The sequence below is a fragment of the Oncorhynchus keta genome, chromosome 35, assembly GCF_023373465.1.
Source record: "Oncorhynchus keta strain PuntledgeMale-10-30-2019 chromosome 35, Oket_V2, whole genome shotgun sequence".
NCBI lineage: Eukaryota > Metazoa > Chordata > Actinopteri > Salmoniformes > Salmonidae > Oncorhynchus > Oncorhynchus keta.
The window spans coordinates 15,964,620-15,986,474 of NC_068455.1; the positions used below are offsets into that span (position 1 = coordinate 15,964,620).

The following is a 21,855-nucleotide window of genomic DNA, read 5'->3' on the forward strand; positions in this document are numbered from 1 at the left end:
GTAATGAAACCTAAGATGACCTGGGGTACTAATGTAAGAAATAACACGTAAAAAAACAAAAAACTGCATAGTTTCCTAGGAACGCGAAGCGAGGCGGCCATCTCTGTCGGCGCCGGAAGTAAGAGTTGTGTGTGTGACTGTTTGGGTGTAGAGAATGAGCTGCCAGGTGGTCTAGCCTCGTTTCTGTATATTTCCCAAATGGTTTCCTATCCCCTTTGTAATGCTTTTGACCAGGGCTCAAAAAGGTAATATGCACTGTGATGTGTATTTTTCCTTATTTCTCTCTGTTGGTATTCCTCCGCTCAGAACATCCGGAATACTTTATTGGCAGAGGAATCCCAGGTGGAGCGCCTCAAGGCCCAGCTTAAAGAACTCTTCCGCTTTTCCCAAGATTCCCAGCATCTCTCTGACGACGTCCTGGCTGTGGTGAAGGAACAGCAGAGGTGAGTTGACATGTAGGATGTGTCCCAAATGCAACCCTATCCCCTATTTAGTACACTACTTTTGACTAGTGAAGGGGGGGAATCGATACTTTGACTCCAAGTATCGATTTGTAAATAAAAAATGCATATTTTTTGCTAGGTAGTGTTAGCTAGCGCTGGTCATCCTATATCTTGTTCTCCTAGTATCGTGATAATAGCGTATCGTGAGGTCCCTGGCAATTCCCAGCCTTAATTTTGACCAGAGCCTTATCGGCCCTGGTAATAGGTAGTGAACTACGCCTCCCGAGTGGCGCAGTGGTCTAAGGCACTGCACTGCACTCCTAGCTGTGCCACTAGAAATTCAGGGTTCGAGTCCAGGCTTTATCGCAGCTGACTGCGACCGGGATACCCATGGGGTGGCCCAGCGTTGTCCGGGTTAGGGGTGGGTTTGGCCAGTAGGGATGTTCTTGTCCCATCGCTCTCTGGCAACTCCTGTGGCGGGCCAGGCGCAATGCACGCCAACACGATTGCCAGGTGTTTCCTCCGATACATTGGTGCGGCTGGCAGTCACCAGGTGTTCCGGGTTAGCGGGTATTGTGTCAAGAAGCAGTGCAGCTTGGCTTTGTTGTGTTTCGAGCACGCATGGCTCTTGACCTTCGCCTCTCCCAAGTCTGTACGGGAGTTGCAGCAATGGGACAAGTCTAACTACCAATTGGATGCCACGAAGCTGGGGTGAAAAAGGACAAATTATATATATATATATTTTTTTTTTTAAGGGTAGGGAACTATAACGGGAATGCATCATTATCCATACTCTAAGATACTTCATATTAACTAATGTGAGAGAGTTGGAGAGGTGGCATCTGCCACATTTGCTCTCACTCTCTCATGTTCAGTGATTTCTATTCAGTGAAGGAGAAGGAACAAGGAGAGGAAGATGCTTTTTCAGACTATTGACATTCACCTTCAGAGGGATGGTTCAGCAGAATTGTATAAGCCAACTGTCTATTCTTCCATAGGATATCAGGTTCCATGCCTTTTCATGCTCTAACTTGTCGTAACTAATGTGACGGTTAGGAATCCTAACACCTCTTTGTGGTCTAATAAAGGGCATAACATGTGGAGATCATCCGTTCACCTACTCTGCGTCTCACAAAGACACGGCAGTTGGAACCAAAACGCTCAAATTTGGACTCATCAGACAAATTTCCACCGGTCTAAGGTCTATTGCTTGTGTTTCTTGGCCCAAGCAAGTCTCTTCTTCTTATTGGTGTCCTTTAAATCAAATCAATGTTTATTTGTCATGTGAAATGCTGACTTACAGGTTCTAACCAATAGTGCAAAAAAAGGTATTAGATGAACAACAGGTAAGATTAAAGATAAAAACAACAGTAAAAAGACAGGCTATATACAGTAGCGAGGCTATAAAGGTAGCGAGGCTACATACAGACACCGGTTAGTCAGGCTGATTGAGGTAGAATGTAGGTGTAGATATGTAGATGTAGATATGGTTAAAGTGACTATGCATGTATGATGAACAGAGAGTAGCAGTAGCGTAAAAGAGGTGTTGGCGGATGGTGGGTGGGACACAATACAGATAGCCCGGTTAGCCAATGTGCGGGAGCACTGGTTGGTCGGCCCAATTTAGGTAGTATGTACATGAATGTATAGTTAAAGTGACTATGCATATATGATAAACAGAGAGTAGCAGCAGCAGCATAAAAAGAGGGGTTGGGGGAAGGCACACAATGCAAATAGTCCGGGTAGCCATTTGATTACCTGTTCGGCAGTCTTATGGCTTGGGGGTAAAAACTGTTTTTGTCCTAGACTTGGCATTCCAGTACTGCTTGCCATGCGGCAGTAGAGAGAACAGTCTAAGACTGGGGTGGCTGGGGTCTTTGACAATTTTTAGGGCCTTTCTCTGACACCGCCTGGTATAGAGGTCCTGAATGGCAGGAAGCCAGTGATGTACTGGGCCGTACGCACTACCCTCTGTAGTGCCTTGCAGTCAGAGGCCAAGCAATTGCCATACCAGGCAGGGATGCTACCAATTCTCTCGATGTTGCAACTGTAGAACCTTTTAAGGATCTCAGGACCCATGCCAAATATTTTTAGTTTCCTGAGGGGAATAGGCTTTGTCGTGCCCTCTTCACGACTGTCTTGGTGTGTTTGGACCATTCTTGTTTGTTGTTGATGTTGACACCAAGGAACTTGAAGCTCTCAACCTGCTCCACTACAGCCCCGTCGATGAGAAAGGGGGCGTGCTCGGTCCTCCTTTTCCTGTAGTCCACCAAAAAATGCAGAACTAAGAACAGATACAGCCCTTGGTTCACTCCAGACCTGACTGCCCTCGACCAGCACAAAAACATCCTGTGGCGGACTGCAATAGCATCGAACAGTCCCCGCGATATGCAACTGTTCAGGGAAGTCAGGAACCAATACACGCAGTCAGTCATTAAAGCTAAGGCCAGCTTCTTCAGGCAGAAGTTTGCATCCTGTAGCTCCAACTCCAAAAGTTCTGGGACACTGTGAAGTCCATGGAGAACAAGAGCACCTCCTCCCAGCTGCCCACTGCACTGAGGCTAGGGAACACGGTCACCACTGACAAATCCATGATTTTCGAAAACTTCAACAAGCATTTCTCAACGGCTGGCCATGCCTTCCGCCTGGCCACTCCTACCTCGGCCAACAGCTCCGGCCCCCGCAGCTCCTCGCCCAAGCCTCTCCAGGTTCTCCTTTACCCAAATCCAGATAACAGATGTTCTGAAAGAGCTGCAAAACCTGGACCCGTATAAATCAGCTGGGCTTGACAATCTGGACCCTCTATTTCTGAAACTATCCGCCGCCATTGTCGCAACCCCTATTACCAGCCTGTTCAACCTCTCTTTCATATCGTCTGAGATCCCCAAGGATTGAAAGCTGCTGCAGTCATCCCCTCTTCAAAGGGGGAGACACCCTGGACCCAAACTGTTACAGACCTATATCCATTCTGCCCTGCCTATCTAAGGTCTTCGAAAGCCAAGTCAACAAACAGGTCACTGACCATCTCGAATCCCACCGTACCTTCTCCGCTATGCAATCTGGTTTCCGAGCCGGTCACGGGTGCACCTCAGCCACACTCAAGGTACTAAACGACATCATAACCGCCATCGATAAAAGACAGTACTGTGCAGCAGTCTTCATCGACCTTGCCAAGGATTTCGACTCTGTCAATCACCAGATTCTTATCGGCAGACTCAGTAGCCTCGGTTTTTCGGATGACTGCCTTGCCTGGTTCACCAATTACTTTGCAGACAGAGTTCAGTGTGTCAAATCGGAGGGCATGCTGTCCGGTCCTCTGGCAGACTCTTTTCTCTGTATATATCAAAGATGTTGGTCTTGCTGCGGGCGATTCCCTGATCCACCTCTACGCAGACGACACCATTCTATATACTTTATCATTGGACACTGTGCTATCTAACCTCCAAACGAGCTTCAATGCCATACAACACTCCTTCCGTGGCCTCCAACTGCTCTTAAACGCTAGTAAAACCAAATGCATGCTTTTCAACCGATCGCTGCCTGCACCCGCATGCCCGACTAGCATCACCACACTGGATGGTTCCGACCTTGAATATGTGGACACCTATAAGTACCTAGGTGTCTGGCTAGACTGCAAACTCTCCTTCCAGACCCATATCAAACATCTCCAATCGAAAATCAAATCAAGAGTCGGCTTTCTATTCCGCAACAAAGCCTCCTTCACTCACGCTGCCAAGCTTACCCTATTAAAACTGACTATCCTACCGATCCTCGACTTTGGCGATGTCATCTACAAAATCGCTTCCAACACTCTACTCAGCAAACTGGATGCAGTTTATCACAGTGCCATCCGTTTTGTCACTAAAGCACCTTATACTACCCACCACTGCGACTTGTATGCTCTAGTCGGCTGGCCCTCGCTACATATTCGTCGCCAGACCCACTGGCTCCAGGTCATCTACAAGTCCATGCTAGGTAAAGCTCCGCCTTATCTCAGTTCACTGGTCACGATGGCAACACCCATCCGTAGCACGCACTCCAGCAGGTGTATCTCACTGATCATCCCTAAAGCCAACATCTCATTCGTCCGCCTTTTGTTCCAGTACTCTGCTGCCTGTGACTGGAACGAATTGCAAAATCGCTGAAGTTGGAGACTTTATCTCCCTCACCAACTTCAAACATCAGCTATCTGAGCAGCTAACCGATCGCTGCAGCTGTACATAATCTATTGGTAAATAGCCCACCCATTTTCACCTACCTCATCCCCACAGTTTTTATTTATTTACTTTCCTGCTCTTTTGCACACCAATATCTCCACCTGTACATGATCATCTGATCATTTATCACTCCAGTGTTAATCTGCAATATTGTAATTATTCCCCTACCTCCTCATGCCTTTTGCACACATTGTATATAGACTCCCCCTTTTTTCTACTGTGTTATTGACTTGTTAATTGTTTACTCCATGTGTAACTCTGTGTTGTCTGTTCACACTGCTATGCTTTATCTTGGCCAGGTCGCAGTTGCAAATGAGAACTTGTTCTCAACTAGCCTACCTGGTTAAATAAAGGTGAAATAAATAAAAAAAAATCTCCTTAGTCTTGGTTACGTTGAGGGATAGGTTGTTATTCTGGCACCACCCAGCCAGGTCTCTGACTTCCTCCTTATAGGCTGTCTCGTCGTTGTCGGTGATCAGGCCTACCACTGTTGTGTCGTCTGCAAACTTAATGATGGTGTTGGAGTCATGCCTGCCATGCAGTCGTGGGTGAACGGGGAGTACAGGAGGTGACTGAGAACACATCCCTGGGGAGCTCCAGTGTTGAGGATCAGCGTGGCAGATGTGTTGCTACCTACCCTCACAACCTGGGTGCGGCCTGTCAGGCAGTCCAGGATCCAGTTGCAGAGGGAGGTGTTTAGTCCCAGGATCCTTAGCTTAGTGATGAACTTTGAGGGTACGATGGTGTTGAACGCTGAGCTGTCGTCAATGAATAGCATTCTCACATAAGTGTTCCTTTTGTCCAGGTGGGAAAGGGCAGTGTGGAGTGCAATAGAGATTGTATTATCTGGGAATCTGTTTGGGCGGTATGGAAATTGGAGTGGGTCTAGGGTTTCTGGGATAATGGTGTTGATGTGAGCCATTACCAGCCTTTGAAAGCACCAACCTAGGAGCACCGCCTCTGGGTTATTGGTGGTGGTAAATAAACAGCCATGAAAGTATAGCTGAGAACTCTAGGCAAGTAGTGTGGCCTGCAATTTATCACAATATACTCTACTTCAGGCGAGCAAAATCTAGAGACTTCCTTAGATTTTGTGCACCAGCTGTTGTTTACAAATATGCACAGACCCCCCTCGTCTTACAAGGAGTGTGCTGTTCTATCTTGCCGGTGTAGCATGTATCTCGCTAGCTGAATATCCATGTCGTCATTCAGCCACGATTCCGTGAAACATAAGATATTACAGTTTTTGATGTCTCGTTGGTAGGATAGTCGTGATCGTACCTCGTCTAGTTTATTGTCCAATGAATGCACATTGGCGAGTAGTATTGACGGTAACGGCAGCTTTCACACTCGCCTTTTCTGGGTCTTGACCAGGCATCCGGTTCTTTGTCTTCTGTACCTGTGTCGCTTCCTCTTGCAAATAACGGTGATCGCGGCCCTGCCAGGTGTTTGGAGAATGTTTTGTGCAAAACAAATCGTAGTTTAATCCGAGGTAAGTGATCGCTGTCCTGATGTCCAGAAGCTCTTTGTCTAATCCGAGGTGAGTGATCGCTGTCCTGATGTCCAGAAGCTCTTTGTCTAATCCGAGGTGAGTGATCGCTGTCCTGATATCCAGAAGCTCTTTGTCTAATCCGAGGTGAGTGATCGCTGTCCTGATATTCAGAAGCTCTTTGTCTAATCCGAGGTGAATGATCGCTGTCCTGATGTCCAGAAGCTCTTTGTCTAATCCGAGGTGAGTGATCGCTGTCCTGATATCCAGAAGCTCTTTGTCTAAACCGAGGTAAGTGATTGCTGTCCTGATATCCAGAAGCTCTTTGTCTAATCCGAGGTGAGTGATCGCTGTCCTGATATCCAGAAGCTCTTTGTCTAAACCGAGGTGAGTGATCCCTGTCCTGATGTCCAGAAGCTCTTTGTCTAATCCGAGGTAAGTGATCGCTGTCCTGATGTCCAGAAGCTCTTTGTCTAATCCGAGGTGAGTGATCGCTGTCCTGATGTCCAGAAGCTCTTTGTCTAATCCGAGGTGAGTGATCGCTGTCCTGATATCCAGAAGCTCTTTGTCTAATCCGAGGTAAGTGATCGCTGTCCTGATGTCCAGAAGCTCTTTGTCTAATCCGAGGTGAGTGATCGCTGTCCTGATGTCCAGATGCTCTTTGTCTAATCCGAGGTGAGTGATCGTTGTCCTGATGTCCAGAAGCTCTTTGTCTAATCCGAGGTGAGTGATCGCTGTCCTGATGTCCAGAAGCTCTTTGTCTAATCCGAGGTGAGTGATCGCTGTCCTGATATCCAGAAGCTCTTTGTCTAATCCGAGGTGAGTGATCACTGTCCTGATATCCAGAAGCTCTTTGTCTAATCCGAGGTGAGTGATCGCTGTCCTGATGTCCAGAAGCTCTTTGTCTAATCCGAGGTGAGTGATCGCTGTCCTGATATCCAGAAGCTCTTTGTCTAAACCGAGGTAAGTGATTGCTGTCCTGATATCCAGAAGCTCTTTGTCTAATCCGAGGTGAGTGATCGCTGTCCTGATATCCAGAAGCTCTTTGTCTAATCCGAGGTGAGTGATCGCTGTCCTGATATCCAAAAGCTTTTTTTGCTGTAAGATACGGTTGCAGAAACATTATGTACAAAGTAAGTTACAAATAACGTTAAAAAAAAACCACATAATCCACAATTTGTTGGGTGCCCATAAAACTGCTGACATTTCTTACGGTGCCATTTTTAGTAGTGGCTTCTTTGCAGCAATTCAACCATGAAGGCCTGATTCACACAGTCTCCTCTGAACAGTTGATGTTGAGATGTGTCTGTTACTTGAACTCTGAAGCATTTATTTTTGCTGCATTTTCTGAGGCTGGTAACTCTAATGAATGTATCCTCTGCAGTAGAGGTAACTCTGGGTCTTCCTTTCCTGTGGCGGTCCTCATGAGAGCCAGTTTCATCATAGAGCTTGATATTTTTTGAGACTGCACAAATTTTCCAGATTTACTGACCTTCATGTCTTAAAGTAATGATGGACTGGCGTTTCTCTTTGCTTATTTGAGCTGTTCTTGCCATAATATGGACTATCCCCTACCTTGTCACAACACAACTGATTGACTCAAACTCATTAAGAAGGAAAGAAATTCCACAAATTAACTTTTAACTTCTTGCGTCGAGCCATCCCGGATCCGGTATCATGACTACAGCCTCAAGCTCATTACCATAACGCAACGTTAACTATTCATGAAAATCGCAAATGAAATGAAATTAATCTATTTGCTCTCAAGCTTAGCCTTTTGTTAACAACACTGTCATCTCAGAATTTCAAAATATGCTTCTCAACCATTGAAAAACAAGCATTTGTGTAACAGTATTGATGGCTAACGTACCATTTAGCGTTAGCATTCAGCATGCAACATTTTCCACAAAAACCAGAAAAGCATTCAAATAAAATCATTTACCTTTGAAGAACTTCAGATGTTTTCAATGAGGAGACTCTCAGATAGCAAATGTTCAGTTTTTCCTGAAAGATTATTTGTTTAGGACAAATCGCTCCGTTTTCTGCATCACGTTTAGCTACGAAAAAAAAAAAAACCTGTATCCAGGATTGTGTAAATCTATCTGCAAGCTCATTAGCATAACACAATGTTAACTATTCATGAAAATCGCAAATGAAATGTAATTAATCTATTTGCTCTCAAGCTTAGCCTTTTGTTAACAACACTGTCATCTCAGATTTTCAAAATATGCTTCTCAACCATTGCAAAACAAGCATTTGTGTAACAGTATTGATGGCTAACGTACCATTTAGCGTTAGCATTCAGCATGCAACATTTTCCACAAAAAACAGAAAAGAATTCAAATAAAATAATTTACCTTTGAAGAACTTCAGATGTTTTCAAAGAGGAGACTTTGTTAGATAGCAAATTTTCCGTTTTTACAAAAAATATTATTTGTGTCGACTAATCGCTCCGTTTTGTTCATCACATTTGGGGAGAGAGAAAAAAAATATATATATATTAAGTCATTAAAACTTTTTTCCAAATTAACTCCATAATATCGACAGAAACATGGCAAACCGATGTTTCGAATCAATCCTCAAGGTGTTTTTCACATATCTATCGACGATAAAATTCATCGTGGCATTTTACTTTCTCTTCTGAAGAAATGGAACGCGCATGGACCTACAGATTACGCACACAGGACACCGGGCGGGACACCAGGTAAATGTAGTCTCTTATGGTCAATCTTCCAATGATATGCCTCCAAACGCGTCACAATGCTGCAGACACCTCGGGGAATAGACAGAAACCGCAGGCTCATTCCTGGCGCATTCACAGCCATATAAGGAGACATTGGAACACAGCGCCTTCAGAATCTGGGGCATTTCCTGTATGGAACTTCATCTTGGTTTCGCCTGTTGCATTAGTTCTGGGGCACTCACAGGTAATATCTTTGCAGTTTTGGAGACGTCAGAGTTTTGTCTTTCCAAGGCTGTCAATTCCATGCATAGTCGAGCATCTTTTCGTGACAAAATATTGCGCTTAAAACGGGCACGTCTTTTTATCCAATAATGACATAGCGCCCCCATAGGTTGAACAGGTTAACAAGGCACACCTGTTATTTGAAATGCATTCCAGGTGACTACCTCATGAAGCTGGTTGAGAGAATGCCAATAGTTTGCAAAGCTGTCGTCAAGGCAAAGGGTGGCTACTTTGAAGAATCTCAAATATAAAATATGTTTAGATTTGTTTACCAATTTTTTGGGTACTACATGATTCCATGTTATGTCATAGTTTTGATATGTTCTCTATTATTAGAAAATAGTAAAATAAAGAAAGAGTCTTGAATGAGTAGGTGTGTCCAAACTTTTGACTGGTACTGTACATTCCTCATACATGTAACCATTAACTTCTGGTGTAGCAAGTATTTAAAAGTACAACCCAACACCGTATACAGGGGTATTTTTGAAATACGGATGGGATGATTTTCAATACCCTAATGCTCAGGGAGTGTGTGCTACACCACTGCTTATAAGTTAATCATGTAAGATATAAATTATATCCAGCTCGGGTCCAGCTATGAATCTGGAGTGGCTAGCTCCTGGATCAAGATCCTTGCTGCCTAAATTAGTTTTGTGCGTAAAAACAAAATTGTTTGTATATAGCTTCTTTCTTTTTGTAGCGCCCCTTGTGTTCACTGCCTGTAATACCGTATACCACGGTATGAAAATCTGCTTACCCCCCAACACTAGTACATATTTCTTTAATTCATGTAAAGTTACTTACCTAAAAAAAATATGTACAAGCTGAGTTTTTCCTCTGACTCAGTGTGAAAGACAATATTTAAAAACAATCTCTTCAGCAATCTTGGTCTTTGCATGAAAAGCACCATATCTAACCGGTCTTATGCTCATTTCCTTTGTCCTCGTGCAGTGTGAAGTGTCGTACTATGAAGCTATGTGTGGAGTCAGAGTTTGGGCTGAGACAAGTGCTGCAGGACCCTCTGCATGGATTCTCTCAGTGGAGTCAGGTTGTCTCTCAAGTGTTGGAGTCTTCTGCTGAAGTGTCTGAGTTCTCACACGTCGCCATGCTGGTGCAGAACATCCAGGTAGGAACAGCACACTGCAGACTGCTATAGATTTTAATCAACTATTATTCCACCAGGCTTAAAACTGGAATTCTTAATGGTGAAACTGCCATGTCCGTTTCGGATATTACAACAACAAACTGTTGAACAGCAGAAGATGTACAGCAGTAATGTTTTACACACTGCTGGATGCACCTTTCATCCACAAAGTAAAAACAATAACAGAGGTGCATGGACAGACAGTGGCCCGCAGGACATAAACAAACAACAACATCATTTTAATACAGTAAAGTAAAATGCATAGAGACAAAGTTTAACTCATATTTACATTAAGAGTCACTCCCGTCAATCAAACCGCTAAACCAGGATTGTGTTCATAAGGGGGGACATTAATGTCTGAATCTCAGTAGTAACTGTGGCGCTTAAGGCCTGGAGATGATAATGAAAAGAGAAAATCAGATCTTCAGTATTCATGATACCTTAATTATGCCAGCTAGGGAAATGTAATCAGCCCTACATACAGTACTGGAACTGGACAGAGATTGGCTTAGAATGCGTCCCAAATAGCACCGTATTCTCTATTTGGTGCACTATTTTTGACCAGGGTGCAGTTTGGGACACATGTCGTGGAAATTCATTACTGAGAGAGACTTGGTAATTTCTTCAAACAATCATCTTTATTTAATATCGATGAATTATTGCAATAATGAAACTGACAACCCAACAGTCTTGACTGTCAGACTGAGAGTCTGTATCATACAGAGAATACCGGGTCATTATATACAAAACCTAAAACTGCTTCAACCATGGCTGCCCCCCCCCTCCCTCCCCGTGCAGATTGAGCACCATAACCCAACCTGGGTTCATCCTGTCCTTCTACTCCTCCATGCTAATTTCCCAGATGTTTCCCAGATGCAAGAATGAGAACCAACAATGGAATGTTTGTTCTATTCCTCCAGGCTATCTCTATCTCGGGGACACACACACATCTCATCTATAGAATGCCCAGTTAGACCAGAGACATATGTCTCACATGCACCACTATTGATAGACTGGAATGTGTCTGTTTTTTTATTTTTTATCACCAAGACATAATCAATTGTCAGCTTCAAGCTATCTCTAGTAAAACCCATGTCCTCGACACCCAGACTAGCTGCAGGAAGCTAGAGGGACACCATAAAACTCAGCATTAGCAGGCCAGTCTTACTCTAAGTTAAATATATAATAGTTTACTATTAATATCCACCAAATCAGGTAAGTATGTCATTTTTTCTTTCACACGCGTCCTAGCCTTCTCCATCAGAAAATGCCTTCCTCCTAATATAAACTCTCCTCCAGATATGGGAGTAATGACAGCAGAGGTCAGGGAGCTCAATCAATCCCTGATCTGTGAAAAAGAAGATAGATCACACATTTCTTCATATCTACTAGAGGCACATATTTCTACTACACATAGCTTTCATCTATGGTTTGTTCCCTCTTAAATCGTTATATTTCTTTGTATCTCCCCCTTTTTTCTCTCCTTCCCCTTTCAATATCCCCTCTTTTACTGTCTTCCATCTACACACTTACACTTTTCTTGATTTATCTCCTGCATATATATATATATATATTTTTTTTTCCCCCTCACTGTCTTTCCCTATTTCGCTCATTCCCCCTACAGAGGTTGCTGAAGCACAGTCTGCAGCTGCAGGAGCGTTTGCGTTTGATGCTGTTGAAGAGAGATCTGCTGTGTTCAGTGTTCGGCTCAGACAGTGCAGAGAGTCTAATGACAGCGCTCAAAGACACTGTGAGGAAAAGGGAGTTACTGCACAACCAGCTGCTGCAGAGGAAAGCAAGACTGCAGGTGTGTGGTGTGGTGTGTGTGTGTTTGTCATAGACCAATTCTGATAGCTTTTAGCCGTACCCTTATCCTACTCCTCCTCTGTTCCTCTGGTGATGTAGAGGTGAATCCAGGCCCTCTCTTTTGATGACTTCTGTAACCGTAATAGCCTTGGTTAACATTAGAAGCCTCTTCCCTAAGTTTGCCTAAGTTTGCTTTATTCACTGCTTTAGCACACTCTGCCAACCCGGATGTTCTAGCTGTGTCTGAATCCTGGCTTAGGAAGACCACCAAAAATTCTGAAATGTTCGTCCCTAACTACCACATTTTCAGACCAGATAGAACGGCCAAAGGGGGCGGTGTTGCAATCTACTGCAGAGATAGCCTGCAGAGTTCTGTCCTACTATCCAGGTCTGTACCCAAACAATTTGAACTTCTACTTTTGAAAATCCACCTCTCTCACCGTTGCCGCCTGCTATAGACCACCTTCTGCCCCCAACTGTGCTCTGGACACCATATGTGAACTAATTGCCCCCCATCTATCTTCAGAGCTCGTGCTGCTAGGCGACCTAAACTGGAACATGCTTTTAACACCCCAGCCATCCTACAATCTAAGCTTGATGCCCTCAATCTCACACAAATTATCAATGAACCTACCAGGTACCACCCCAAAGCCGTAAACACGGGCACCCTCATAGATATCATCCTAACCAACTTGCCCTCTAAATACACCTCTGCTGTTTTCAACCAAGATCTCAGCGATCACTGCCTCATTGCCTGCATCCGTAATGGGTCAGCGGTCAAACGACCTCCACTCATCACTGTCAAACGCTTCCTGAAACACTTCAGCGAGCAGGCCTTTCTTTTTTCAGTTTAAAGTTTTATTAAGTTTTCTTGTTTTTCAATCAACCAACAAAACACATTCCACATTCACAGATGTGACAGGCTTTAAAAAAAGAAAAAGTCAAAAAATAATAATACATTTGAAAAAATTAAAATACAATTAAAATGAATGATAAAGTCAAATAAAAGTATTTATTTTTCTTAATCTATATATTTTCCTTGGTACATATATATATATACATACATACACACACACACACACACACACACACACACACACACACACACACACACACACACACACACACACACACACACACACACACACACACACACACACACACACACACACACACACACACACACACATACGCACACGTACTCAAAAACTAAATTAAAATAAAAACACAAAAAAAACACAACACTTGCAGCAGCACTATCAAGGTTCTTATCAGCTATTTCAAGCCTTCGCTGAGACGAAGAGCCAATAATTCGTTTTTAGGTTTTACAGTACCTTACACAACATGTATCTGCACATTTCCCTAGTCACCCCGTTCACTCTGTCCAGTTTGAAATATAGTTGAATAGTGGAGTCCAGAGTCTATCAAACTTGGGCTGACTCTTGTGGAGGTCATAAGTGAGCTTTTCAAGAGGAAGAAAGTCAACAATCTGGTCAATCCACATTTTAAATGTAGGGGGGGTATTAGAGGCCCACAATAGAAGAATACATTTCTTAGCAAAGTATGTAATAGTCATGAGCAAATTTTCTCTGTCAGGATCAAGAACAAAGTCCTGCTGGGCATTAAGAAGATAGATACACGGGGTCATATCAAACTGTACCTCTAGTATTTTCTGTGCAGCAGTATGTACAGATTGCCAGAATCTGGCAATCTCCCTACAGCTCCAAAATACATGCATATAGGTTCCACTTTCAGAGGTACATCTTTTACAGTTGGGAGACATATCTGTTTTCATTCTATGGAGTCTCAAAGGAGTATAATAAAATTTGTACAACAATTTGTCATTAGAATCTTTCATTTTTACACTGGTAGAGGAGCAGTATACCCTGTCGCAAACCTCCGCCCATAACTCATCACTGATAGTCAGACCAAGGTCCTTTTCCCAGATTATTTTCAAAGGAGTAAAGGAGGAGCTTCCTTTCTCAGAAAGGAGTCTATAGATGTAAGATATTTTGCCTTTAATGGATTGTGCTGTGACAAGAAGGGTTTCAACTTCATTCGAGTTCTAAACCTCCTCTTGGAGGTAAATGAGGAAATTACATGTCTAATTTGAATAGATTTTAAAAAATGGGATCTTGGCACATCGACTTCACTGCAGAGCTATTGAAAGGATTTCAGTGTAGTGGTTTTCTGATGAAATAGGTCTGAAAAGGTCCTGATTCCTAGAGTATGCCAAAGATTAAAGTTGGCATCCCTCAGGGCTTTTGGCAAGTCTGGGTTGCCTACTATAGGCGAATGAGAACATATTTGGGAGGAAATGCCCAGGTATTTCTTACAGTCCCTTCACGCTAGTAGGGTGCTGTAAATCGCAAAGGTTTTGGCTATGTTGCCCACTTCACTAAAGTTATTAATGAATATAATTGAGCTTAAGGGCAATGCACCACAGGATTGGGCTTCTATCTGAATCCACGTTGACTCTTGTCTGTTTGTGATCCATGTTAGCATGTTGCGGATTTGGGCAGACCAGTAGTACAATTGAAGGGAGGGAAGGGCAAGACCACCTTTAGATTCCGGTTTTGATAAAGTGGAAAACTTGATCCTGGGTTTTTTATTGCCCCATATAAATTTGGTGATGCTTTGGTTAGTTGTTTTGAAGAAGGAAACTGGGAGATAGCATGGGAGCATCTGAAATAAGTAGTTCAGTCTAGGGAGGACGTTCATACGGATTACATTAATTCTTCCTACTAAGCTAATTGGGAGGGAGATTCAGGTTTGGAGATCGTTCTTGATTCGATCCAGAAGTGGAAGATCATTTTCCTTAAAAAGGCTATTCAGATCTGGTATTGAAACCCCTGTGTCTTCCATTGGAAAGGACAAAGTGTCTTCATAGAGCTGGTGAGTGTAATATTGAGAGGGCAGACAGTGGATTTGTTAAAATTGATCTTATAACCTGAAAACTTGCCATACTGAGCAATTGTGTCTAAAATGAGAGGGAGGGATTTCTCAGGGTTGGATATGTAGAGCAAGACATCATCCGCGTAAAGCGAAATCTTGTGCTGCAGGCCACCTGCAGAAACACCCATAATACTTGGATTGCTCCTTATCAGCTCTGCCAGAGGCTTCGCCCCCAACAAGTAGAGCAGCGGGGGACAGCGAGCACCCTTGTCTTGTGCCCCGTTCCAGAGGGAATCTGTCAGAGTTCAGTCCATTAGTAGTCACCATGGCATTTGGATGAGAGTATAGTGATTTGATCCATTTAATAAAATTTGGGCCCATATTGAACTTTTCTAAGACTGAAAACAGAAAGCTCCACTCCATCCTGTCAAACGCCTTCTCAGCATCCAGTGAAGCCAGCAGGACAGGGGTCTTTTGTGCGTTTACTTGATCAATAATATCAAAAAGACGGCGAATGTTATCAGAAGAGTATCTCTCTAATAAATCCAGTTTGATCCGCTTTTATTATTTTGGGAAGAAGAGTGTTTAGTCTTTTGGCGAGCAATTTGGTAATTATTTTATAGTCGAAATCCAGCAAGCTTATGGGCCAGAAGGACGAGCAGGATAGGGGGTCCTTGTCCTTTTTTAGCAACACTGTAATGCGAGCTGTGTGCATTGAGTCTGGGAGAACTCCGTTTTTGCAAAAATCCTCCAGCATTGGCATGAAGATAGGGCTGAGCTGGGGCCAAAAAGCTTTGTAGAACTCTCTGGGGAATCCATCTGGGCCTGGGGACTTATTAGGTGGCATGGAGGTAATTGCCTCCAGGATCTCCTCAGGAGTGAAGGGGGAGTTGAGATCTTCCTGGTCGGTCTCTGATATTTTAGGTAGCGAGATTCCCTCTAGGAAAGAGTGGAGTTCTGCCTCTGTGTGTTTTCTCTCAGAGGTATATAGTTTGCAGTAAAAATCATGAAAAGTTAAATTTATCTTTTTTGGGTCATATGTGACCTCGTCCTCTGCTGTTCGGATAGCCATGATTGTACGCTCTGACTGCTCCTTTTTTAATTGGTAAGCAAGCAATCTACTGGGCCTATTGCTATACTCATGGTATTTCTGTTTAGTAAAGAAAACCTTTTTTTTATCTCCCGAGTGTAGTCCAAATTCAGTTTGGCTTTGGCTGCTTTAAGATGACTCCAGGAGGTGCTGTCTAGGGATTGTTTATGTATTTTTTCACAGCATTCCAGCTCGCTGTCAAGATCTAGCCTGTGTGCTTCCATTGCTTTTTTCTTAGAGGAAGCATGTGCAATTAGATGACCTCTTAGTGTGGCTTTAGCAGCGTCCCACATTGTGGCCGGAGAAACAGGAGAATCTTTATTGTCTTGTGTGTAGTTGTCTATCCATGTAGTTACCAATGTATGGAACTCGTTATTTGATAGCATGGAGGTGTTGAATTTCCAGCTCTTTGACCTCGGGATGTTTTTGTAGAGGTCAAAGCGGAGGTGGACAAAGGCGTGATCTGAAAGTGCTATGGGTCCGATTGTACAAGTAGCTGAATTTATAAAACTCTTTGGGATAAAAATGTAATCTATACGGGAGTAGGTGTTATGGACATTAGAGTAGTATGTATAGTCCATAGATGAGCTATTATTCTCTCTCCAGATATCTATCAGTCCCATCTCTTTAGTAAGAGAGTTCAACATCTTTGCAGATCTAGGATTTGTGGTGGGGACTTGAGATGATTTTTTAAGGGTACAATTAAAATCTCCGGCCACCACACCAAAGGAGACACAATGCTCATTGAACAGGGTTATCATTTTTGACATGAAGGCAGGAGTATCTGTGTTAGGGGCGTATATGTTTAATATAGTAATTGGTTGACCATATAGTGACCCAGTTATCAAAATAAATCTCCCCTCCGGATCAGATATGTTTTTGTCTATTATGAATGGAACATTTTTATGGATAAGTATGGCTGTGCCTCTACTGTTTGATTTGAAAGATGAGAAATACACCTGTCCCACCCAAGCTCTGCGGAGTTTGGCATGTTCAGCATCACAGAGGTGTGTCTCTTGTAATAGCGCAATGTCTGCTTTTTCCTTTTTAGAGCACATAGTATCTTTTTTCGTTTTATTGCATGCCCTAGACCATGGCAGTTCCATGTCAATAGATTTAAGGTACTAGTCATCATCGAGCAGTAATCAAACTTTAGTGCAAGTCATCTCTGGGTAAAAGTGGATAGTAATTACAGCTGCGTTCACATAAAAGGAAAATAAATGGTGTACATAAAATAATAATCTCTGAACACCCCAGCCGAGTTCCCAAACAACTCGACACATCCCGTTGGATCTATTACCCCCCCGCTCAGTCTCAATTCTGTGTTCCGAATAAAACAAAAACCGGGAATAGTTAGCAACGCACAACATCTCCCTCTCCCCACCAAAGAAATGCCTCATCCTCTCCACCCCGCATTGAGTAAATAACACAGTTGCCCTCGTCCAGACCACATTAAAAGAGGGGAGAAAAATAAAATCAATAGCCCAGCCTACATATACCTCCCCCAAGGGTCATAGGGAACCCCAGGTAATTATAGCAACAACAAAAAAAACAGGGAAATGAAAGTAGGCTGAAACATTAGTAGGCCTAGGTTAGGCTATACAGCCCATCCCTCTCAGTTAAAGGAAAATAAATATAAATTGGACGGCTATAATGACATTTAGGGGGTGGGTCTCTGGATATCGGCTATATGTCGTCTTACCTCCTTTAGTAATGGCATTAATCGCATTTAGTCATTGGTCTGTTTCTCATTGGCCAGGATTGTCTTTCAAAAAACGTTTTGCCTCTTCGGGAGTTTTGAAGTGTCGCAAGGCTCCTTGGTGAAGAATCCTGAGCTCGTTTGGGTATTTGAATCCCCTGAAGATGCCTCGGTCAATGGAGTATTTCTTCGCTTCGTCAAATTCTCGGCACTTTCGGCGTATTCCAGCTGACAGGTCCTGGTGTAAAGCGAGTTTGGCGTTTCCCACTGTGATGGTGTTGTTTTTTGCCGCCTGTAGGACTCGTTCCTTGTCGGTGAATCTCAGGAAACGTATGGTGATTGGGCGCGGTGGTTGTCTGGCTGCTGGTGGGGGCCTCAGTGCTCGGTGAGCTCTCTCGAGTTCTATGGGCCTGTCGGTGGGCAGGTGGAGCCACTCGGGAAGTTTGTCTTGCCGGTAGCGGATCAGTGGCATGTTTCCCTCTTCTTTTTCGCCCAGATTGAATAGAAAACAATTATTCCTTCGCCCCCTGTTTTCCAGGTCCTCTGTTTTCTCTTCCAGATGCTCGATTTTCTTTTTAGCATATGCAATTGTTTCCATGGCATCTGTCAATAAGTTTTCCATGGATAGGATTTGCCCCTCTGCCTCGTCCAGGCGCCCCGCGTTTATGGTTATCTTGTTGTTGATGTCAAGCAAAGCGTTTTCCAGGATTGTCGCCGCGCCCCCTATCGCACTGAGCTGAGAGTTAATGGCATCTAATTTGGTGTTTAGTTCTGTACGTTGGGATCTCAACTCAGAGAGGATGTCTTCGACAGAGTGCGAGGTTGGCATTCGTTGTGCCTCGTGGGGGAGCGGGTTCTCTTGCTCCTGGCTAATGGCGCTAGTTTTTTCTGAAGCTAGCTTCTTCTTGGAGGCTTTTTCCGTCGCTAATACTCGAGTCCGGGTAAAAATGTCTCCTGTAGTGTCGCCTTTTATAGCCGCCATGACTTTTTCTTACAAAAGCTAAATGAGTGTGAACTTGGAGTGGAGGTAAGATTAGGAATTGGAAACTACTTGTGCGGAGCTTTTAGTTCATGCGGCCATCTCGTTCAAGGGTCACGTGATCCCCGAGCAGGCCTTTCTAATCGACCTGGCCAGGGTATCCTGGAAGGATATTGATCTCATCCCGTCAGTAGAGGATGCCTGGTTATTTTTTTTAAATGCCTTCTTCACCATCTTAACTAAGCATGCCCCATTCAAGAAATTTAGAACCAGGAACAGATATAGCCCATGGTTCTCTCCAGACCTGACTGCCCTTAACCAACACAAAAACATCCTGTGGCGTTCTGCATTCGCATTCAACAGCCCCCGTGATATGCAACTTTTCAATACCAATACACACTGGCAGTTAGAAAAGCCAAGGCGAGCTTCTTCAAGCAGAAATGTACTTCCTGCAAAACAAACTCAAAAAAGTTCTGGGACACTGTAAAGTCCATGGAGAATAAGAACACCTCCTCCCAGACACCCCGGTCAACAGCACTGCACCCCCCCACAGCAACTTGCCCAAGCCTTCCCCATTTCTCCTTCTCCCAAATCCAGTCAGCTGATGTTCTGAAAGTGCCGCAAAATCTGGACCCCTTCATATCAGTCGGGCTTTACAATCTGGACCCTTTCTTTCTAAAACTATCTGCCAAAATTGTTGCCACCCCTATTACTAGCCTGTTCAACCTCTCTTTCGTGTTGTCTGAGATTCCCAAAGATTGGAAAGCAGCTGCGGTCATCCTCCTCTTCAAAGGGGGGGGACACTCTTGACCCAAACTGCTACAGACCTATATCTACCCTACCCTGCCTTTCTAAGTTCTTCGAAAGCCAAGTCCCCCCTTATCTCAGCTTGCTGGTTACCATAGCAGCACCCAACTGTAGCACGCGCTCCAGCAGGTATATCTCTCTGGTCACCTACAAAACCAATTCTTCCTTTGGCCGCCTCTCCTTCCAGTTCTCTGCTGCCAATGACTGGAACGAACTACAAAAATCTCTGAAACTGGAAACACTTATCCCCTTCACTAGCTTTAAGCACCAGCTGTCAGAGCAGCTCACAGATTACTGCACCTGTACATTAGAGGTTGACCGATTAATCGGAATGGCCGATTAATTAGGGCCGTTTTCATAACAATCGGAAATCGGTATTTTTGGGCGCCTATTTGCCAATTTAGAAATAAATAAAAACTAAATACATTTTGTTTAGTTTTTTTTACCTTTATTTAACTTGGCAAGTCAGTTAAGAACACATTCTTATTTTCAATGACGGCCTAGGAACGGTGGGTTAACTGCCTTGTTCAGGGGCAGAAAGACAGATTTTCACCTTGTCAGCTCGGGGGATCCATCTTGCAACCTTACAGTTAACTAGTCCAACGCAATAACGACCTGCCTCTCTCTCGTTGCACTCCACGAGGAGACTGCCTGTTCCGCGAATGCAGTAAGCCAAGGTAAGTTGCTAGCTAGCGTTAAACTTATCTTATAAAAAACAATCAATCATAATCACTAGTTAACTACACATGGTTGATGATATTACTAGATATTATCTAGCGTGTCCTGCATTGCATATAATCTTACTGAGCATACAAGCATCTGACTGAGCGGTGGTAGGCAGAAGCAGGCGTGTAAACATTCATTCAAACAGCACTTTCGTGCGTCAAGCATTGCGCTGTTTATGACTTCAAGCCTATCAACTCCCGAGATGATGCTGGTGTAACCGAAGTGAAATGGCTAGCTAGTTAGCGCGCGCTAATAGCGTTTCAAACGTCACTCGCTCTGAGCCTTTTAGTAGTTGTTCCCCTTGCTCTGAATGGATAACGCTGCTTCGATGGTGGCTGTTGTCGTTGTGTTGCTGCTTCGAGCCCAGAGAGGAGCGAGGAGAGGGACGGAAGCTATACTGTTACACTGGCAATACTAAAGTGCCTATAAGAACATCCAATAGTCAAAGGTTAATGAAATACAAATGGTATAGAGGGAAATATTCCTATAATAACTACAACCTAAAATGTCTTACCTGGGAATATTGAAGACTCATGTTAAAAGGAACCACCAGCTTTCATATGTTCTCATGTTCTGAGCAAGGAACTGAAATGTTAGCTTTCTTACATAGCACATATTGCACTTTTAATTTCTTCTCCAACACTTTGTTTTTGCATTATTTAAACCAAATTGAACATGTTTCATTATTTACTTGAGGCTAAATTGATTTTATTGATGTATTATATTAAGTTAAAATAAGTGTTCATTCAGTATTGTTGTAATTGTCATTATAAAAAAGTAAAAAATTAAACGGACGATTAATCGGTATCGGCTTTTTTGGTCCTCCAATAATTGGTATCGGTATCGGCGTTGAAAAATCATAATCGGTCGACCTCTACTGTACTTAGCCCATCTATAATTTATCCCAAACAACTACCTCTTTCCCTACTGTATTTATTTATTTATTTATTTTGCTCCTTTGCACCCCATTATTTCTATCTCTACATTGCACATTCTTCCACTGCAAATCAACCATTCCAGTGTTTTACTTGCTGTATTGTATTTACTTCGCCACCATGGCCTTTTTTGCCTTTACCTCCCTTATCTCACCTCATTTGCTCACGTTGTATATAGACTTGTTTATACTGTATATTGACTGTATGTTTGTTTTACTCTGTGTTGTTGTATGTGTCGAACTGCTTTGCTTTATCTTGGGCAGGTCACAATTGTAAATGAGAACTTGTTCTCAACTTGCCGACCTGGTTAAATAAAGGTGAAATAAATAAATAAATAGGGCTCTGGTTGAATGTAGTGCATTATTGGGGTGACATTTTACATGCAACCCCTAATTTCTGATATGTCCTTTCTTTTAGGGTTTGATCTCAAGGACAAAGGACTTTGGGGACGCCTGCAAGTCAATCAGGAACAAGCTGACCCTGCTGAGAGAGAGACTGATCTCATCAGACAGCCTCCAGCCAGACATACTGGCCAAGAAGAGCCAGTCAGACCAGCAACGGGTGGGTCACTCACTGCCATGGAGATCCTATGATGAAGTTCATTGTTTCATACAATATATTACCACATATGATCAGGTTCTAGAATGAACATTTTCCTGA

The 21,855-nt window shown here is 43.4% G+C and overlaps 1 protein-coding gene across 1 annotated transcript in view; it reads left to right on the forward strand.

Annotated features, from left to right (window-relative positions):
- The window catches only part of LOC118378258 (nesprin-3-like), a 79,190-nt gene that overhangs the window by 30,796 nt on the left and 26,539 nt on the right, over positions 1-21,855 (forward strand). The window contains exons 8-11 of the mRNA XM_052495867.1: positions 307-443; positions 10,066-10,240; positions 11,883-12,065; positions 21,613-21,756. Of these exons, the coding sequence (XP_052351827.1) occupies positions 307-443; positions 10,066-10,240; positions 11,883-12,065; positions 21,613-21,756 (639 nt within the window). The remainder of the gene's footprint in view (positions 1-306; positions 444-10,065; positions 10,241-11,882; positions 12,066-21,612; positions 21,757-21,855) is intronic.